At 40.3% G+C, this 20,160-nt stretch overlaps 1 protein-coding gene across 1 annotated transcript; it reads right to left on the bottom strand.

The window, feature by feature from the left end:
• Positions 1 to 155: 155 nt before the first annotated feature.
• oplah (5-oxoprolinase, ATP-hydrolysing) lies at positions 156 to 19,405 on the bottom strand. The gene is made up of 28 exons (XM_077624866.1): positions 19,312 to 19,405; positions 17,743 to 17,931; positions 17,215 to 17,406; positions 16,321 to 16,435; positions 15,570 to 15,693; positions 14,878 to 15,073; positions 13,438 to 13,603; positions 13,195 to 13,333; positions 12,915 to 12,982; positions 12,272 to 12,447; positions 11,877 to 12,017; positions 11,688 to 11,800; positions 11,432 to 11,602; positions 11,190 to 11,327; positions 10,983 to 11,121; positions 10,554 to 10,666; positions 9,132 to 9,283; positions 8,884 to 9,044; positions 8,713 to 8,814; positions 8,464 to 8,638; positions 7,774 to 7,958; positions 7,552 to 7,698; positions 6,262 to 6,396; positions 6,027 to 6,176; positions 5,789 to 5,946; positions 2,951 to 3,111; positions 2,769 to 2,866; positions 156 to 1,987 (listed from the first exon to the last, which is right to left on the bottom strand). Exons 2-28 carry the CDS (start codon positions 17,911 to 17,913, stop codon positions 1,835 to 1,837), a joined length of 3,939 nt encoding a protein of 1,312 aa, XP_077480992.1. The 5' UTR covers positions 17,914 to 17,931; positions 19,312 to 19,405; the 3' UTR covers positions 156 to 1,834.
• Between the last annotated feature and the right edge of the window lie 755 nt (positions 19,406 to 20,160).

The raw sequence follows: 20,160 nt of genomic DNA on the forward strand, positions 1-20,160 counted from the left end.
ATGAACTTTAAAAAAAGTAAAATAATTAATAGCGCTAAAGACTCAAAGTCGCGATAATCGAGGGATTACTGTAAATAGTATATATTGCAATACAAACCTAGCATGTTAAAAAAATCTAACAATACATATTCTGTATCCAGCTTTAAACCATGCATCAAAACCAGCTATAATGGTTCTTTTATAAATAATACTCAGGTATCCTTTTTACAAGGAAATATTGAACCACTACTAGGGTGTATGAAGAATGTAATGGTGCTGAACAGGGTCAATAATAAAATACTCCTTTATTCCAAAGGTTCAGGGATTTGAAATGTTGAACTTTTTCTTTGCCTCTGTTAAACTAAAATAAGTGCAGTAATTTTTGGCAGTATTTTGTCAAATAAGTCAAATAGTGCAAAAAATGTCATTAGATTGTGGTGATATTAAATATTTTACGTAAACTGCACATTGTCTTTTCTTACCATAAAGAGTGATTTCATTTTAATGAATTAAAATCATTAAAATGATCACACTTGATAAAAAAATGGATGCCAGCCCGATGTCAAAGATTTCATTTTGCTTAGGCCTGAATTAGTCATGTTTGGTGATACCACAGCTCCTGCAAGCTTTGGGCTGATAAACTAAATGAGATAATTCTGGGCAGGCTGAAGGGGGGGGGCTTGTCTCTAAACCAAGTAGTGTCACAGATGCCGTTTGAGCACAGCAATTGAGATCCATAAACATGGAAGTTATCTTTGATCAACTGTCCATTGGCTCCGAATTGGAATTTGCTGCTCTTGCAAAGAAACCATCTGATTTACATCCAAAACCCAGCAGCCGTCAACCTCCTGCTGCTTCCTCCGCAGTGGTCGCTATCTCTTTATCAGCAGCCTACGCATGCCTGCACTCCCTCACCATGTGTTGTCCCCCCTGTATCATTCCCCACCCAAAAAGGGAGGGGAAACGACACTGCCCCCATCCACCACACCCAAATACAAAACAATGCTGGGCAACACCTCAACAATCACTCACTCATTCAAATGTACGACTTTTCCTTGTTGCGCTTGATTTTAAGATTAAACGCAACATGCAACTATTCAAATGGAAGTTTAGGAGAGAAACAGGAATATCTTACCAAAACTAAAAATGTAACCCTGGAAATAAAAAGTTTTTTTTTTCCAGGATTATATTTGGATGTTGGTTCGAGGACAAGTTCAGGATTGCCTTATACAATCAAAAATATTCAAGTTGCTTAATTTTTTATTTATTTTTGGTGGATTGTCATTGAATGTATAGTAAGTTTTAGGTACAAAAAAAAGGAATGACCAACAATAGTAATTTTTGTGTGGGTCCGGCAGTAAGGAATTATTTCAGGTTCGTGTTGAAAATCAATAGGAGTGAATCTATTTAAAATTAAAGACAAAGTTTTCACCAGATTTCAGTGGAACGGCACGTTTTTTTTTTGTTGTAAAAAGTGAATGACACCTTTGAGAACTATGATTTCCTGATTTTTTTTAACGTGTAAATTAAAGTGAACAGGATAAACACTGCTGGACTAGATCAGTCTTTATAATTTTTAGAATTTTAAGAATCTGTTTTGTTGTCATTCTTTCTTTGAAAGAATTCAAGTAAAGTCACATTTATTTACGTAGCCTTTTATCACAACTGAGTTGAAAGGTGCTTCTGAGGCCTACATTTGACAAAATATAAATGATATCGCCTGGATCTAAGTCTCCTAAATGGGGAAAGAAAACATGAAAACCCCAACTAAGGAAAAAAAGAGGAGACCTGGAGAAGGGACCATAGAACCTCCACCTTTGAACAGATAATCTGGTCATTCCTTAGATCCACTCTGTCACACTCCCTCCTGTGCCATGCGGTATTCAAAGACACTGCCCCTCTCAGCGAAAGTCTCATTCAAACGTCTGCGCTTTGACTGGGGTCTTTCATTTGTTTCCTCCTCCTTCCCATACCCCCCTGCGCCAGGGGTGTATAGGCAGAACATATCCTATAGAGGGAACACAGACATGCAAAATTGATTGAGATTATGGTCTCGCAACTATCAGGTTGATCAATTCATTTGGATATTGTTCAGATTGGAAATGTGAAACTGAACTGTTTTAATTCCAGTGTTGAACCAAATAACATAAACCAAAATATATACACCATAGTCACACCTGAGTTTAAGTTGCAACAGACAAAGAATACACGATGAAGAGGAAAAATAAGTTGCACTGGAGTGAGTATGAATCCCATTTTAGTGAGGGTAATTTCTGTTTTGATCGGAATCTACATAAAAGTAGCTATATAAAAATGGATAACAGGCGAAATAGGCCGAGAAAATAAAAATGGAAGTCGCATTGGAATATAAATATAATTTTTGGTAAGGTAATTCATTCATTCATTTTGCGGGGGTGCTGGAGCCTATCCCACCTGATTCGGGCCAGAGGCGAGGGGACACCCTGAATCGGTGGCAACAGTTCACGCGCACACTCATACCTAGGGGCAATTTAGAGTGTCAGACCAGCTGACCATGCATGTTTTTGGAATGTGGGAGGAAACCGGAGTACCCAAAGAAAACCCACGTAGGCCCGGGGAGAACATGCAAACTCCACACAGGTGGACCGACCTGGATTTGAACCGAGGACCTCAGAGCTGTGAGGGCCGGGCCGCCAGGTAACAAAATTAACAAAATTATCACTTGAGTTGAATTGGATTGAAACAACAATCTAATACAAAGTAATGAATTACATGTCAGTATTAAATGTGTATGCATTTTTGTGTCATACCCCAGGTTCAAGGCTGACGCTGGTCTTTGCACCCAGATTGAGAATTCTACCATCAGCTTTGTGAAGCAGGTTCAACCCTGCAGCACCAGCCTCACCCCCTAATCAGCAGAGAAAAAGATCATTAGTTTTAAGGGAGTTTTCAAAAAATGTACACTATTTTGCAAGCAGGTTGGAGTAGTTACCCTCAAGGCCGTAGGGGCGCATGGCGCGCCTCTCACTCAGTACAGACAGGACCACTTTGTCCCTAAACAACAGTTTACGAATCACGCCGTCCCCTCCACGATATTTTCCTGCACCTCCTGACAAGGGTCGCAGGGAGAAATGCTCCAAAATCACCGGGTACCTAATTGAGGATAATAATCAATTAGTTTACTCATTTAACTGATAGTTACAATGTTTAATGATGGTGCAGAGTCAATTGTTGTTAATGCCTTCAACTGATGCAGAAACGTTTGCACAAATTTTGTTAAACAATGGTACTTGTTAGTATACGTTTGTGGAATAAAAACATGTTAATGTGTTAGTTTTTATTTTCTAAAAGTACTTGAAGAGTTCTTTGCACGGCACAACCAGAAAAAGTGTCACAAAACCACACCCCGAAAATCACAATATAATCACAATAACTAAAACTAAATAGAAATGAAATCACACATTATTTCTGAATGGTTTTGCTATAAAATAACATACCCAAATCTCACGTATTTCATTTACTATCTACTGCAAAACAATGTATACTGCACTGCGTATGTCTCTTTGGGGATTTGTATGTACAGGGTGAAGGGCAGCAAGATAATGCAGATCACAGAAGAGTGGCTATTTCCACATCTGCAAAGGCTGGTTGCCATTCCTCTAAAAGGTACACAGTGCACACAGCATTGTGTCCTGATTTACCTTGCGGGTTGAGTGTTGAGACGGCGATATCTTGGAAACAATAGCAATAATGACTTTTTAACTTGGGGGACAAGGTAATCTAGCAATTACTGGAATCAAAAGCACGTGGCCAGTTCTTAAATGAAAATGGTAGGATTTATAGGACTTTTACACAGTACTGATTTCCACAATACAAACGAAAAAAGACGTGGTTTTCATTTCAGCTGTTAGAGCCAACAACAATTTTTTAGTATGTTTATACGGTGTTCCCGTTTTATTCACTAAGTGCTGCCATGAATGCCAAAAATCTTTTAAACATGTACAAAATATTGGCAATTGGTTGCACTACAATCTGTAGAAGTAACACAACCTGAGTGGTACACGGTCGATTGGTCGCCGGTCTTTTGGTCGCGGCGGCGACCAAAAAGACCGGCGACCAAACTTCCGGGCGACCTAAAGACCGCGACTAAAAGACCGGCGACCAATCGACCGCACACGACCTGAGTAAGCCTACATGTTTGGTCCAACATAATGTATAGATTTCCGAATTAATTCTGGGTTCTTCTCTGTAATGCACATTGTTCTTAATGGAATCTGTTCAAAATTCACATTCAAACGAAGACAAAATATTTCTTTGGTGGCTCTGAAGCTTAATGTACTTTACAACATGAGTTAACTCAGCGTTAACTAGTACTCTTAGCTTCGGTTATTTTGTTTGTTTGCAAATAACTGAAGTAACCTTTTTTTCCAAATTCCTCAAATACATGTTATGGCAAATAATGAATTTCCAAGTCATGGTTGCTGCAGGTGTATTTTTTTTACCCATGTTAGATCTGGTGAAAGCAAGGACAGACGACAGAATCTTCCTCTGTAACAGCTGGAGGGGAAGTTCTGGTTTGCGTCGACTGATTGTGACAATCAGAGACAGTTCTATTGTTACTCCGTCCACTGTTCGATTACAATATGTTCTAATTTTGTTTGTGTTTATACCAGCTGTACGTTCTGATTATTTGTATGAACGTTTTGCTTTGTTGGGTTCGTCTTCATTAAAGGTTTAAAAAAAATGAATAAAATTGTACTCTGTCCTGCATGCCCTCATTCAGTCTAACCCCAAAATCCCACATACTCTGACGCTGTCCGTTGCAATTTTAATCATTACAAGTTGGTCCAAATGTTTAGCTCCGCCCAGTGTCGATCTGTTTTTTGGACAAAAATACGGACCACATGTATTTTCTACTCAAGCCCCCAAATCCTGCAGTTTAACATGTTCCAAACAGGAATATAACAACAGCAATCTGTTTATGTTCTTACTAACTAAATAGGGTTAATATAAATATTAGAGATCTGATCATTTACTACATATTATTGAAATTTACACTAGACAAAATGAATTTTGCGTGGAATGCACAGCGCTTGAGTTTCTCCAAACAAATAAAATATTTTTATATTAGTCAAGAAAATGACATACTCCATAACACTATATTATTTGTGTGTGTGTAGGCCTCTGTGCATTTGTGGCCCATATAGTGTTTTTACAGAACATTTTGTCATGGAAATAAAATAACCTTCAATGGCATTGCATCCTTGGAAGTGACTGCATATTTTCTACCTCGGTCACAGTCTGCAGAAGTTCCCCATCTTGTGGAAGACTTCCTGTGTGTGGTTCCAGTTTTTGTCCAATTTTACAACGTCTTTTTGAGTCTATATCCGTTTTAGCTACCGCAACCAAGATGGCGCTTTTCAAGTGGCAGCCGGTGGCGGTAGCTATGTCCATTCTTGCTCGTTTTGTGTTTTTCCTGCTTTTCTGTCTTAATGATTTGATTTGGTGATTCTTAATGATCCCATTTACTTTGTACTTTGTGCTTTTGCTTTGTTGTTCTGTCTAATCACCCTCTGCTATTGTCACAATGAAATTTCCCGAATACAGGATGAATAAAGTTATCCAATCCTATGGCTCTCAAAGAATTACATTTAAAAATATGAATTGTTTATGGCTCTCTATGTAAAAAAGAAGGAGGGGGAAAGGTGAAGGAGAAACATCTGTATAAGGCATTGTGAATCGTGGCCTGCACGCATGAGCGGCGGATCGGAACGACGCTGGCTGGAATCAGTGTACGTGGGAGTGGGGTTAAGTGTGGCCCATGTCTCACCTCTTTTCCAAAATCTCTGGGTCAGTGATGCGGGTATTGGTCATATGAGTGTGAACACCACTTCTGCCATTCCAGCTTGGCCCTGCCCCGGCACCACCAGCGACAGTCTCATAGTACCCGACCTTCTCGCTGCCGAATGAAACGTTGTTCATGCATCCCTATTCACAACGACAAGGTTTTGGCAAGTAGAATCACTTTGGAAAATCAACACGATCTTATCATGTCAGGGCATTCTCACCTGAGAGGCGGCGCAGACCTCAAATGCCTTGAAAATGACATCTACAACTCTCTGAGATGTGAGCACATTCCCACCAACCACAGCAGCATTCTCTGAGGGCTGCAGGATGGAACCTGGGGGGATGACGACTTTGATTGGGGCAAGACAGCCCTAAAATGCAATAAGAGAGAAATTTGTTCTAAAAAGCTTATATTTTCTGGTGTTGAGGCTTCAGTCACAAGCCAAATTATCGGACCTGATTGAGCGGGATGTCCTGTCCAACCATGCATCGCAAGCAATAAATGAGAGCTGAGAGGGTAATCGCTCGTGGAGCATTGCAGTTCCCCCAAACCTCTGTGCCAGTCCCAGTGAAGTCAAAAACAGCTGTCCCCTGCAGTGGTGAAAGACATTTAATGGCAACATATATTCACACTGGAAATGATTCCACAATAGTTTTAAGCAGAAGATTAGAATTGCGTGTTGACTGTTTCTTAGAAGCATCAGCTTCCTGGATTCTGAACATATAAGTGCAAGTTTTTGTGAACAACATTTTGACACAGAAAGGCTGCTCTGGTAGTTCTGGAGGGTGTCAAACTCAAGGTCCAAGGACCAGATTGAACCTGCCACAACAGTTTGTTTGACATGCGAAAGCAAATGCGCATTGATTCCATGTTTTCTGCTGAAATGCCAAAGAATGCCAAAACAATTTTGGGGGAAATGTTAGGCCTCAGAAAAATATCAGTAACTCTTATGTTCAAGTTAACAAGCATAAGTTGATGAATGGCAGCCGGAAAAATGAGCCTGCTGTTTGCCGCCACCAATGGAAGAGGGGACCAATTGTAATTCTAGATGTTAGCCAATTCACATCATGAAAAAATACAATCATTGGAACATTATGTCCCTCCCCTTCTGTAAAAGGTTTTATGGACACCGTTATTTTAGCTAAAACTGGCATGTTATTTTAGAAAAAAAAATAAGTTGTAAAAACTGATGCAAAAAGCATCATTAGAAAACAACTAATTTACTGGTTGCGTTTTCACAGTACAGGTATATGATTTTGGAATGCAATATGTATAAGAAAATGAATAGACACTAATCACACATGTAAAAAAAATCTTGTCAGAATATTCAAAAATAAATTATCAAGACTAGAAAATTTAAATTGTCCAATATTTGTTCTTATTTTTTGGTAATAGTTTGCCTTTACAACACGTATTTTTATGATGCAAATGACTGAATTTCTTGGGGGCAAAACAACTAAAACACTCACCACCACAGCAATGAAACTAAACGATGAGGGCACTGTGAGCAAAAAAGCCTACCCTTGCTCACATAACTTCCAGTTACTAAATTTGGTTTCCTGCTGAACAGCAAAATTGGAATAAAACTGTGTTTTGTGTTATCTTACAAACAAAAGGACTACAGGTGGTGGCTCAATAAAGTCCAATCGATCTAACTCAGTAAAGTACCTCCAAGGTGACAATGACACTTTAAACAAACAACACTTTTTCATGTTTGAAAAAAAACGTACTGATTACATCATTACCTCTACTTCATTAATCTGGACCCGCAGTCTGATTGGAGTGCCATCATCCATGAAATCCTCCGCCTGCACGTCCAAGGAGCCAGTCTGTTGCCGTCGACGGCTCGCAAAATTTCTCAGCATGTCCTTCACTGCCAGTTCTGCATTACTCTGCAATATACACATGCAACAACATTACTAGATATCTACACTCTTCTGTTTGTTATTCCATTTATCATTCATTACCTGAATATAGTTCATGTAGGCCTGAACTACAGCCAGCCCATAGCTGTCAATCAACTCGCCCACCAGCTGACTGCCTCTCCGGTTGGCTGCGACCTGAGCGCGCAAGTCTGACAGGTTGTCGTGGAGATTCCGAGTGCCTGAGGACTCTGGGTATTGAGCCGGGGCCATCAGGGCCTTGGTCACAGCTGCAGGGAAAGAAGGTGTACTTATTGTACTCATCTTATCTCATTTTCTGAACCGCTGTATCCTCATTGGGATCACGGGGGGTGCTGGAGCCAATCCCAGCTGTGTCCGGGCCAGAGGTGGGGGACACCCTAAATCGGTGGCCAGCCAATCGCAGGGCACAAGAAGACGGACAACCATGCACACTCTCACCCATGCCTAGGGGCAATTTAGGCTGTCCAATCAGCCTAGCATACATGTTTTTGGAATGCGGGCGGAAACCGGAGTACCCGGAGGGAACCCACACAAGCCCGGGGAGAACATGCAAACTCCACACGGGTGGACCGACCTGGACTTGAACCCAGGACCCCAGAGCTGTGAGGCCGATGCGCTAACCACTCACTCCACCGCGCCACCTACTTATTGTACTATTTTCGAAAATATTTTAACCTTACAATTCAATCCAATGGTATCCATGGTCACAAATAATTTTAAAAATACATTAAAAAATGGCGAATCTTGTCCTACCTTCTTCCTGGAAGACTCCACCTGTGACCAATTTGAAAGAAATGAACACAGCGCCCTCCTGTTGCAGAGAAGTGGAGTGTGGGGGCATGGAGCCTGGAGTGATGCCACCGATGTCTGCATGGTGGCCCCTGCTGGCTACAAAGAATACTGGTCCACTAACACCGTTCCTAAACACCTAAAATCAAAGGAAGGGAACGTTTGGCATTGGAAAAGATCAATAATGAAGAAGTACAGCGAAAGATTCCTTACTGGAGTGATGACTGTGAGGTCAGGAAGGTGACTGCCGCCAGCACGTGGGTGGTTACTCAAAATCACATCTCCATCTTTTAATTTCCCCTGCAGAGATACAATCTAAACAGAAAAAAACAAATAATTTGGTTGAAAATAAGCTAATAAAATCAGCATGCAAAGTTCCATCACCTGATACTGTACAGTCTCCTGCATGGCACCAAGATGGACAGGAATGTGGGGCGCGTTAGACACCAAACCCCCATCTGGTCCAAATACAGCACAGGAGAAGTCGAGGCGTTCCTTGATGTTGGTGGAGATAGAAGTTCTCTGGAGAACTCTGCCCATTTGTTCTAAAGGATCATAAAGGTGGAGCAAAACAAATGAGGATTTTGCATAAGTGATCTTGAAGGTCTTCATAGCCAATTTTGTGAACCAACCTGCAATGCTCATGAAGCGATGGGAGAAGATAGAGAGCTGCACCGTGTTTAGCTCTGTGCCTACTGCACAGTTAGGGTCGGAGCCAACTGTCATGCGCACGTCACCCTCTTCAGTCAAATAGGCCTCGCAGCACGGCTCCACTAGTATGGTACTGAGGAAGAAGTACCATACCTGTCAACTTATACATTGTATGGCATATAACAACTTTTGTACAAGAATTTTTTTTAACAAATTTTTTGTAAAACCGATTTCGTTTCACCCATTTCGGGTCTAATCCGGATCTCCTCGGTCACTGGTAGCAGACGAAAACGTAATTGCAGACTGCTAATAGTATTGTCATGCTTTAAGCATATGTGCGCACGCATTCCCTTTTCAGCCGTACGGCTTTTCACTATATAAATATAAGCCGTCCACTTTGGAGAAAATTTTACTTTTATGCGCGCCCTATATGAGTAAATATGTGCCGTGTTGCATTTGTACGTTTTTTTTAATCGCTTAATAAGGGGAGCAATTGGCCGAGGTTGACAGGTATGAAGTACACAGAATGAAATCAAATACAGTGAAATCAGTGATCTATCCCTAATATTGGCTTCAAAATAATATTTATACTTGAAAGTGATATGAATTAGTGACTATTTAAAAAAATGAAAATGCATGCTAATATAATTTTACATGTTGAAAACAAATGTGTCCCTCAAATCTTACTGTTAATGTCCGTTTCATAGTTATTGCATCCAAAACACGGATTAGGGAAATCCCACTTTTTATCAGCAATTCTGGTTGTGACATCACAACCAAAATTATGATCATGTTGAGTGGTTGAAATATTTCATACCAGCTTTAAACAGCATTTGGTTTATACATTAAGATTATTCAGTCACACGGGCTCGGCGGCTGAGTGGTTAGCGCGTCAGCCTCATAGTTCTGGGGTCCTGGGTTCAAATCCAGGTTGGTCCACCTGTGTGGAGTTTGCATGTTCTCCCCGGGCCTCTGTGGGTTTTCGCTGGGTACTCTGGTTTCCTCCCACATTCCAAAAACATGCATGGTAGGATGATTGGACACTCTAAATTGCCCTTAGGTATGAGTGTGTGCGTGGTTGTCTGTCTCCTCGTGCCCCGCGATCGGCTGACCACCAATTCGAGGTGTCCCCTGCCTCTGGCCCGAAATCAGCTGGAATAGGCTCCAGCACCCCCGCATCCCTAATGAGGATAAAGCGGTTTCGAAAATGAATTAATATTCAGTCACACTTAATTACATTGTCGTTTAACTCCTTGATTTAGTACTTGAAAGTGGCATTATATTCATCATTCATATCATTAACTGTTTTCGGCATGATAACGTGATGTACAATGCATCACAAAACATGATAAAAACAAAATTGAGCATTGAAGACAAAACATTACTAACTTCAATGTCAGTACCTGTTCTTGTCAATGATGATGGCAGGTCCCTGGATGGCGTGACCACAGTGTAGTTCCTCCCACAAATACACAGCAGTGTCATGGTAACCATCCTCAAAGTAACATTTGGTCATCTAACAAGAAGAGCATATATGACTCATGATTGTTATCAAGCTGGTTTGTTTTGTGACTTATTGATATTAAGATAAACAATGTCAGGCAAGGTGGGCCGGCGACCGAGTGATTAGTGCATCGGCGTCTCATTTCTGGTGTTAGGTTGAGCGTCACTGTGTGGAGTTTGCATGTTCTCCCTGGGCTAGCGTGGATTTTCTCCGGGTACTCCGGTTTCCTCCCACATCCCCAAAACATACATGGTAGACCGGTAGGTTTATGTTTGTATAAGCTATGAGGACAGAGTTGTTTGCTTATGCTGAAAGAAAGTCCAAGTACCGTAACTGGTTTGGCCTGACCGCGTCCCTTCTTATGTTTGCACATAAGTTTGATGCCCGACTTGCCACAGCCCCTCACTCTGATGTCATCTACCACAATAGGCCTCTCTGGGATTGTGAATCCAAACTCCTTTAGATACCTTGATAAGACCAAAGCCTTAGCTCCACATCACACAGTCTCAAATGGTTGAACTCCTTATATACAAACCTTTGAGTAAAGGCAGTTCGGAAATCTCCAGCTTGACAAGTCTGTTCATTTCGGGGGTAACCAGTTGCAGTCACCATTAGAGCGCAGTCTGTGCCTTCATAGCGCAGATGGAGAAAAACCTCAGTGGTTATTTGGCCACTGCAAAGTTAAGAAAGATCAATGTTACTTTCATGTGATGTGACAAAACAAGACTTTCTTGCAAAAAGCAAGAGCGTGAGGAAAGAAACTCCAGTGCTACTAACCTGTTGAACCCACGTACGCACAAAGTGTCGTGGCAGCGTTTTGAGAGCAGTTCCACTCTACGGTCAAGCTCGGCGAACGAGTTGGGTTCATATTGCAACGAGCAAGGCTCCTGAACCTCCTCCACAACGTCCGCAAGAGCAAGACCATAGGCTGACAGCACACCACTGTACCTAAACAGGCGACAAAAAAAAATACAGTAAGGCGAGAAATTGGAAACCCCAAAAACCCAGCAAAACGCCTAGGTATTATTTTTACTTATGTATATAGACAGTCTTCATTCCAAGGGCTCGGGCGATTGCACATGCATGCTGTCCGCCGGCACCGCCAAAACACGCCAATACGTGTTGAGTTGTGTCGTGGCCCTTTGCCTAGTGTGCATATATGATAGTTAATATTCATTGTATTTAGACACTACTACAAAAACGTAGATTGTTGCTTGAGTACCTGTGTGAGGGCTCGAATTGGCCGACACATGGCCTCGTTTGCCACTCTGATGAATCCCATGGCTACGTCTTCCAAAGTCATCTCAGATTGGCTTTTGGGCAGAGTAGAGTTCTTTGAGTGCTTTGTGCCATTTGCAGCAGCCTAAAAGCATAAATGTATGAATGAATTAAAACAAAACAAAAACAAAAAAAATCACTTGAGTCTAAAAACAAACATGAGGTCAGGCTAACTTGCTGCTTTTAAGGGTTAAGATTAGGCTAAGCATGTGCATGCATCTTGATGGTTATATGATAATAATGTGTGTCTATGAGACAAACAGCTTGCTGTAATACACAATTCAGCCAATACAGTAATTCTTAACAGGTTCAATGATGTGAAGTAAACATAAAGATTACTTGTGATTGGTTAGACGATAAGTAGTGGTTGATCTCTTGGGTCAGACGACGGAAATGACTCATAGTCTCCTCCTTGGATAGTGGTTCATTTTCGTTAGGACCAAAGATCTTGGGAAAGAACGAAGGGAGGAGGCGGCCTAAAGCTAAGTTAGCATCTGTCACAGTCAAAGGACCACCTAGGAAAATCAAGGAAAGACCTTTGCTATAACATTATTTCTAGTTTAAGGCAGACAATGAGTGCTTAAACATATATACATTTTGGAGCTACTGAAAATAACAGCAAATTAGTGCACAAATTGCAACTGAATGTGCAAAAAAACAATTTTCTTATAGATAACAGAAATCTAAATATATCGTTGTGCTTAAATTGCTAGTAAGAATGAAATTCACATGAAAAAAGGGACTCGGTGATTCTACAGCTGAAACTAAATAAAAAGCGCACATAAGGGGGGAAAAACAACAACAAAAAATCCAATCTTAAAATCTATATTTAATTTTCCTAGTATATGTAACTTGCCAGATATTCCCATTTCAAAATATTATGTGAAATGTTTGAGAAGGCCTTTCACTTCATAGTAATTCAGTTAATGACTGAAATGATACACGTCACAATTAATAAAGCAATGGTGTTTATGTCCATTACCCTTGCGATAGCAGGCCGGTCCTGGATGTGCCCCAGCAGATTCTGGTCCAACCATAAACATCGCCGACCTAAAGAACAAGGAAAGATGAGAAGACAAACAAACACCCTTCATCACAAACAGATGCCATTGTGCCTATTTTTACTGTACAGTATGCACAGAATCTTCATGTGGAGTGTCAAATGGAGAGATAGCAAAAGTGCTCACACACTGCACTCAAGTAGAAGTACAGAAATCCTTAAAAACTGTAAATACTGCAAAAAAAATATTTATAATCAAGACCTGAAAGAGAGCTGTGAGCCTCCACCAGCTGCAACGGTATTGATGTCGAGCTGGGGCGCTTGCAGCGTGACTCCCGCTGTGGTTGCCTCGAACACATGTTCAAACTGACCCGCATAACGACTCACATCAGTGGACGTGCCTGCAGAAGTACAGAAGAGGGGTATTTTTTTAGTGGACATAAAGAAGTATCTTTTGGGGGAACACAATTTTTGGGGTATTTGCAAAGCAATACCAGAAACTTACCGCCCATATCAAAACCAATCACAGGCCTTTTCTCTATCTGGTTGTAAGAAGTGACAGCGTAACCCACTACTCCCCCAGCTGGTCCCGATAAGACTGCGCGTGAACCACAGAAGTGCTGCATGGGAGTCAGACCACCGTCTGACTGCATAAACAGGACGTCGACATTCTGATGACAAAAGGTCATTTAAAATGAACTCGTTGAGGGGAATAAAGGGAAAATTTCCTATCACAAATTTGGATGGAAAATGAAGAAGTCAATTATTGCTGAAAACTAAATATTTAAAGTAAACAAAAGTGGCAAAAAATGAATTAAACTGAACTTCAATTTAAGTCTATATACATGAAGTGTTCCATGCACGATTTGAATATTGGTTATCTAATGTGTAATAAACAAGTTCGCTAAATAAAGAGCATGGAAAGCTATGCTACTGCCAGTGTTTTGCCCCCATACTTGATAATTCAAGTTAATGCAATTCATTTCATCAAGTTAAGTGTGTTTCACTTGATGACCTGAGGTGCAATTACACTGAAAAACAACAACTGAAGAAAACTTGAAAATATGAGTCGCCTCTACTCAAAACCTTTTTCAAGTGCGTCATTTCAAATAATCCTTCTGTCCAATTTTTATACCTCTTCAATAATTTATAAATTAATATGCAAAGTAGTTCATATACTGCAGTTCTACCAATTCACAATACCCAACCAGTTTCTTAAATATAGCAGCTAGAACAGGGGTCGGGAACCTTTTTGATGGAAAGAGCCATAAACAATTCATATTTTTTAAATGTTAATCCTTGAGAGCCATGCTCCGAATTTATAAGTCAACATACATTAAAATGTGTGCCTTTTTTAGTCACTTCACCACTTTTAAAGTACAAAAACTCTGAATTCTTTTGACAACATTGTTACGTTGTTGCTAATCAATGAGTATCAATGAGAAAATCCATGCAAAAGAGTGTAATAAAAAAAATGATTATAAGGCGCTGGGGTAGTGTCAATGCCATAATACCAACGTAACGCTCCTATTCCTGCGCTTTCTCACCAGCAGTTTCCATAGTTTACCTCACAGGTTAGTGGAGAGCCATATGCACCCATCAAAAGAGCCATATGTGGCTCCCAAGCCATAGGTTCCCTACCCCTGATCTAGAAAGTGCACAACTGCTTTTTCATTGGCCCATTCAGGAGGCAGGACCGAGTACTATTTCTAGTACCTGGTCAGCATTCCACAGGCTAAACTTCTTGAAGAGCACGACTATAAACACACTTTTTGTGACTGCTTTCACAGACACAATGACGCAAGTTGCTATTACTGTTCCTGAGTCTGTTGCAAATATAACATTGAACTATAATACAAATTTGACTTATACGCTAAGAACATAACTACTACGATATAGACTGTAGTTTTACATTAAGTACCCACACTGAATTAAAAGAGGATACCTTTAAAGCACCTTTAAAGCCAGAGGTAAAGCCTTTAAGATACTCCCGGATTTTGGGGGTGAGGTACGCATCAGCGCAGACAGTGTAACCTCGAGGGACCGCCCTGACCATGGGCATGATCTCGGAGGACAGAGACACTTGGGTGAAGCCCAGTTGACGAGCCAGGGCACCCACAGCTTTTTCATGGTCGGACCACCTTAGGAGAAAAAAGACAGCGAGGGAAAACTGTGAGTGACGAAGTAAACAAATGCACAGGTGTCTGACTAAAGGAGTCAAGGGTGGGCTAGATGTGAACCGATGCCAATGATGGCAAAAAAAAACCAAAAAAGTTCCAAGCATAATAGAAATTTGTATTATTATTAGAAAAAATTCATACAACAATTAGCTAATATTGATCCATATGCAGGACATTTTAGCTTGTAAGGCGCACTACCGGTTTTCAAGAGAATTGAAGTCTTTGAGTTGCGCCTTATAGTGTGGAAAATACGGCAGTTTCATTCCTTTGGATGTAAAAAAAATATCTTGCAAAATAAAGCATAACAGATCAAAACAAGTCATGTTTCTTTTCAACACAGCACAGTATTCAATGGGAGATTTTTTTTGACTTTGGAAGTTAGAATACATCTAGTGCATTACATTACAACATTAGTGGATATGTGGCCTGAAATAAAATGCTAAGAAACTGCACTGACGTGTAGGAATGAAGCAGAAGCACAGCCAGACTTGTGATTCCACGAGACAAGACTCCTCTAAGGTCCTTCTCCACAGTTTCCAGATTTAGCTCTTGCCACACTTCCAGACGGTCCCCTGTGCTGCCTGAGGATACACAGCAAAAAGGAAATATATACAGTAAAACACATTCATATGAGACATACAAAACCTATGACACTACCAATTTGGTACTTTTTTATTCTCATTTGACTGAGACAGTTACAAAACTAAATTAACTAAGTTGCTATTTTGATGCATCATCCTACTATCTTGTTGGAATCCGTACTTTACAATAGCTACTCATGACAAAATGCTAACATACAGTAATCCCTCGATTATCACTACTTCAGTTATCGCGAATTCACTACTATGCAATTTTTTTCTGCTTTTAATTATTTAAAACAATTTTTTTTTTAAAGTTCATAAAAATGTGAAAATTCACGCTGATACTTGTAGGCGGAAGTCATTTTTTTAATAGGGGTGACCCTACTTTGCAATTTTTCGATTATAGGGGCCATGTCTGGTCTACATTAATCGTAATATTTGAGGGATTCCTGTAGTCTATTATGAAGAAAAAATATTTTATAATATAGTATCTGCAGTGACCTTTGCACCAAGTAGTATATCCATTCATCTATAAGCACATGCGTAAAAAATGAGGAATCTAATGTTATTGTATAATCAGGAAAGAGGGATGTGTGCACTATAAAAATATAGATAATAAAATAAAACCTGTGACAACACGTTTGGGGGCTTTTCTGGGCAGCTTGCAGCCATCTTGCATGAGGACAACACGCTCATCCACCTCTATAACCTCTTCGTATAGGACGTCAGGCAAGGACACCTCCTGCAAATGCACTTGCGCATATTATACACGTAACTTAAAATTGAACATTAAAGGAGATTTATGTTGGATTTGCACTTCAATTTTCTTTAAATGGCTCTAATATTTCGGCAATATGTTTTGGGGAAATACGTCTAATGTGGTCCTCAAGGGTTAAATAGAGATTTTTCCCATTTTAAGACCTCGAAAAGTGATTTACTTTTGAGTTTCCCTCATTACTTTACTGTAGAGTAAAATAACAATAGGAAGATGAACATCGTTGGCATCTTCGTGCTCATGTTGTGTAGCATGTGGGTACATTGACCAGGCCAAAAGTTGTGTCTTTACACCAATATGTTGGCCAATAAAATAGATGGAGGAATAAAATCATCTTTGTGGATGCTATTATCATTACCAAATGAAATATTATTTTTCAGTGCCGTGAGGAGCAAAAGGAAATAGTGAGTTTACTGAAGACACAGATTGCCAAATATAAACACACCTACGTTCCAAATACCTTCAACATCCCATTAAGATTACAGCTCTTTTTTTTTTAATTTAGGTATTTTTCTTTATTTTATTGGTAATGTGTTTTAACATGCATCTCCCACAATGATTTCTCATTAACCTTCAAAGTGCACCCTGATAGATAAGCAACCAAGTGAACCATTAATGGTTCACTTGTTGGAGGGCAAACTCTAAGACAGTTCTTTGAATAATTATATAACAACATCCCCCCCAAAAGTTACCAAAGCTCTAAAGGACAACATTTGACTATATATTGTAGTTTGAGTTTTACCAACCAGGTCAAACAGTTTAGGCCTGGCTTGGGTTCCAATGTGAAGCAGGTCTTTAAAGCCTTTGGTGACCAGCAAAGCTGTCCTCTCCCCTTCTCTCTCTAGGAGAGCATTGGTGGCCACGGTGGTCCCCATTCGAATCCAGCCAATCAGAGACGTGTCGACAGGTTTCTCGCGAGGGAAAGCGCGTCCCGTTTCCTGCCGGTGAAGGCAAAGACATCATGCAAATTTGGTTAAAAAAATGAAGGTCGAAAAAATGGCATTTGTTCAACTAGGAAGATCCGAAACCTGGGATTGAACCTTCGATCTCAGAACTGTGAATCCAACACACTAACCACTCGACCACCGGGTCACTATTTGATATAGAATACGATACAATTCCTAGTTATGTTATGACCTGTTCTATGTATGTTGGCTTGAAAAAGCATCAGACCTTCCTTTCAATTAATATTTAAAAAAAATGACAGTCATGTTTTAACATGTTAATGACTGTGGTTGTAGATGTCACAAAATATACTCCTAGATTGTGCTTACCTCTTCCAAGATTCTGCGGATGCCCTCGGTGGGGGCGTCTTTGTAGTTCTGGGGGTCACGGGACAGCAATTTGAGGACCCTCTCCCGGCCATCTGGAAGACGAGCGAACACGTCCGTGAAGGTTCCTCCTCGATCGATGGCAAAGTCAAACTTTCCTTGGGTGAGGGCCATGATGAGCAGTGAGGGCACCTGGAGTGTAATGGGAAAAGTAGTTGCACAATGTAACTAAACTCAACTATGCATGGGTGTGTCAATCTAAGAACACACAAGTTAGGTATTACACTCCACTATTCACTACCATTTTCATGCTTTAAAGCAGGTGTATCAAACTCATTTTTTCTCAAGGGGCACGTCGTAGTTTCAATTTTATCTGGAGAGCTGGTATGTCTTCCAACTGGGCTGCCAAAATTAATCGATTAATGATTTGACAGCATCGTGCTGATCAATAGATCATTTTTGGACAATAAATTCTGCTCTTTGAGCCTTTTAATGGCAAATATTCTCTTGTAGTGGATTTTTTACATTTATTTACAATTTTATAATAAAAAAAGACAGCTAATATTAAGTCAAACTTATGTTTTTTATTTAAAAAGATAAATAGTAAATATTGCATTTTAAAAATCAGTTTATTAACAGTGAAAAATAAAAAGGGAAAGAAGAAGCATTTTAGATATAATATTTAGATACTTGAAAAAAATTGGAGTAAAAGAACTGGATCAAAAGCCCTAAATATTCAGTTTGTTATAGATCTAAACCAGATGTACAAAAAATGCTTTTTGAACTAAGACAAAGCCAAAGAGAAAAAAATACAATATCGGGAGGAAAGAAAACGCAATTATTGATTTAAAAAGGAGCAAAGTCAGTGACCTGGTGGATGAGTGGTTAGCAAGTCGGCCTCACAGCTCTGGGGTCCTGGGTTCAAATCACCCCACATTCCAAAAACATGCATGGTAGGCTGATTGGACCCTCTAAATTGCCCCTTGTGCCCTGTGATTGGCTGGCCACCAATTCAGGGTGTCCCCCGCCTATCGCGTGAAGTTAGCTAGGATTGTCTCCAGCACCCCCACAACTCTAATGAGGATAAAGCGGTTCAGAAGATGAGATAAGAAAACCAAAGTCAGCACTCATGCTTTACTTTCTCGGGCCACACAAAGTGACGTGGCAGGCCAGATTTAGCCCCCGGTCCACCAGTTTGACACCAGTGCTTTAAAGGCTGCAAGTTCAAATGACAGTAGGGTGTTAAATGTGTTTTTGGGGGGGTGATTTCTTGCGCAATGCATGTTACATATTTACGATGCTTTGACAGATGAAGATCAATGGCAGCGTGGGGGGGCGACTGCAAGGGTACTTGCAATGTCAGGGGTATATCACATAAGGCTAAATTTGATGTTCTTCTACTTGTGGAGAAATGTTACACGTGTATTTAGTAGTTCTGTCTTTGTGCGAGGCACGAGGTTTAGATTAGATCATCGCTGTGGTGCTCGACTTTTTTATCCTGTTAGCATATCATGTCGCTTTCGATGCAATCGTCAGCCTAATCTAAGGAAAAGGAAACGGAATTCAACTCACCACTTGTTAATTCTTTAAATCGTTGATGTGTGCAGCTTCTCCCGTCAAATGTCTCAACAGACTCACACGCCAAACGGTAGCTCCGCCCCTTCTATAGTATTAGTTGATTTCATCAACTGATCGCTAGAGGGCGGTAATGCGAGTTTTCAGCCGCTGTGATGTAAACGTAAATTGCTGATGATGGTTCACTTTCCAAATGCATAGTTTGCTTCATTTCTGTGTGAGTCAAATCCAAACTGTGTTAATCTAAAAAGTCAACATCCCTGCCTTTGTAAGGAAGAAGCAGGCATTCCCTACCCGTCCGTCCAATAATTCCTTTCCTCACCACTAGGTGGAGGCAATTAACCCTTTCAGGGACAATGGTCACTACAGTGGACACAACACCGTTACACATTATTGGGCAAGTGACTGTTTTTGGTAAATAAAAACTAAAATATTAGCAAATATCTTTTAAATTACTTGAACTTATTTTGTTTTCATATTTAGTTTGATACAATTATGCATTTTAAACATACACTGTTAGTATTAACTGTTAAACTCATGTAATTACAAGCAATACAGGCCAAAGTAAACCTAAATATTGTATTTCATATTATTTAACTCGTTGTAAACCATCCAATTCATATAAACTGGGAGGACTGAACGTGATTCCTCATCTTTCAGTGCCATTCACTCATTGGTCATACCTCCCAGTCAAAACAGATTGGACATCTTGTCATCAGTTTGAGCCAATAAGTCAAATGAGTGCCCTATAAAAGATTTTTAAAAATTTCATCTATGCAGGCCCGGCGAATGAGTGTTTAGTGCGTCGGCCTCACAGTTCTGGGGTCCTGGGTTCGAATCCAGCTC

Source organism: Stigmatopora argus, chromosome 17 (assembly GCF_051989625.1).
Source record: "Stigmatopora argus isolate UIUO_Sarg chromosome 17, RoL_Sarg_1.0, whole genome shotgun sequence".
Lineage (NCBI taxonomy): Eukaryota > Metazoa > Chordata > Actinopteri > Syngnathiformes > Syngnathidae > Stigmatopora > Stigmatopora argus.

What these genes read in the sequence shown, in the direction of transcription:
- oplah (XM_077624866.1), bottom strand. Translation starts at nt 17,913, where the DNA reads ATGGCCCTCACCCAAGGAAAGTTTGACTTTGCCATCGATCGAGGAGGA. An exon ending in ATCATCATTGACAAGAACAG is followed by an intron (nt 9,284 to 10,553) that starts GTACTGACATTG and finishes CTTCTTCCTCAG; the next exon opens with TACCATACTAGTGGAGCCGT. An exon ending in TGGAGTCTTCCAGGAAGAAG is followed by an intron (nt 7,959 to 8,463) that starts GTAGGACAAGAT and finishes CTTTCCCTGCAG; the next exon opens with CTGTGACCAAGGCCCTGATG.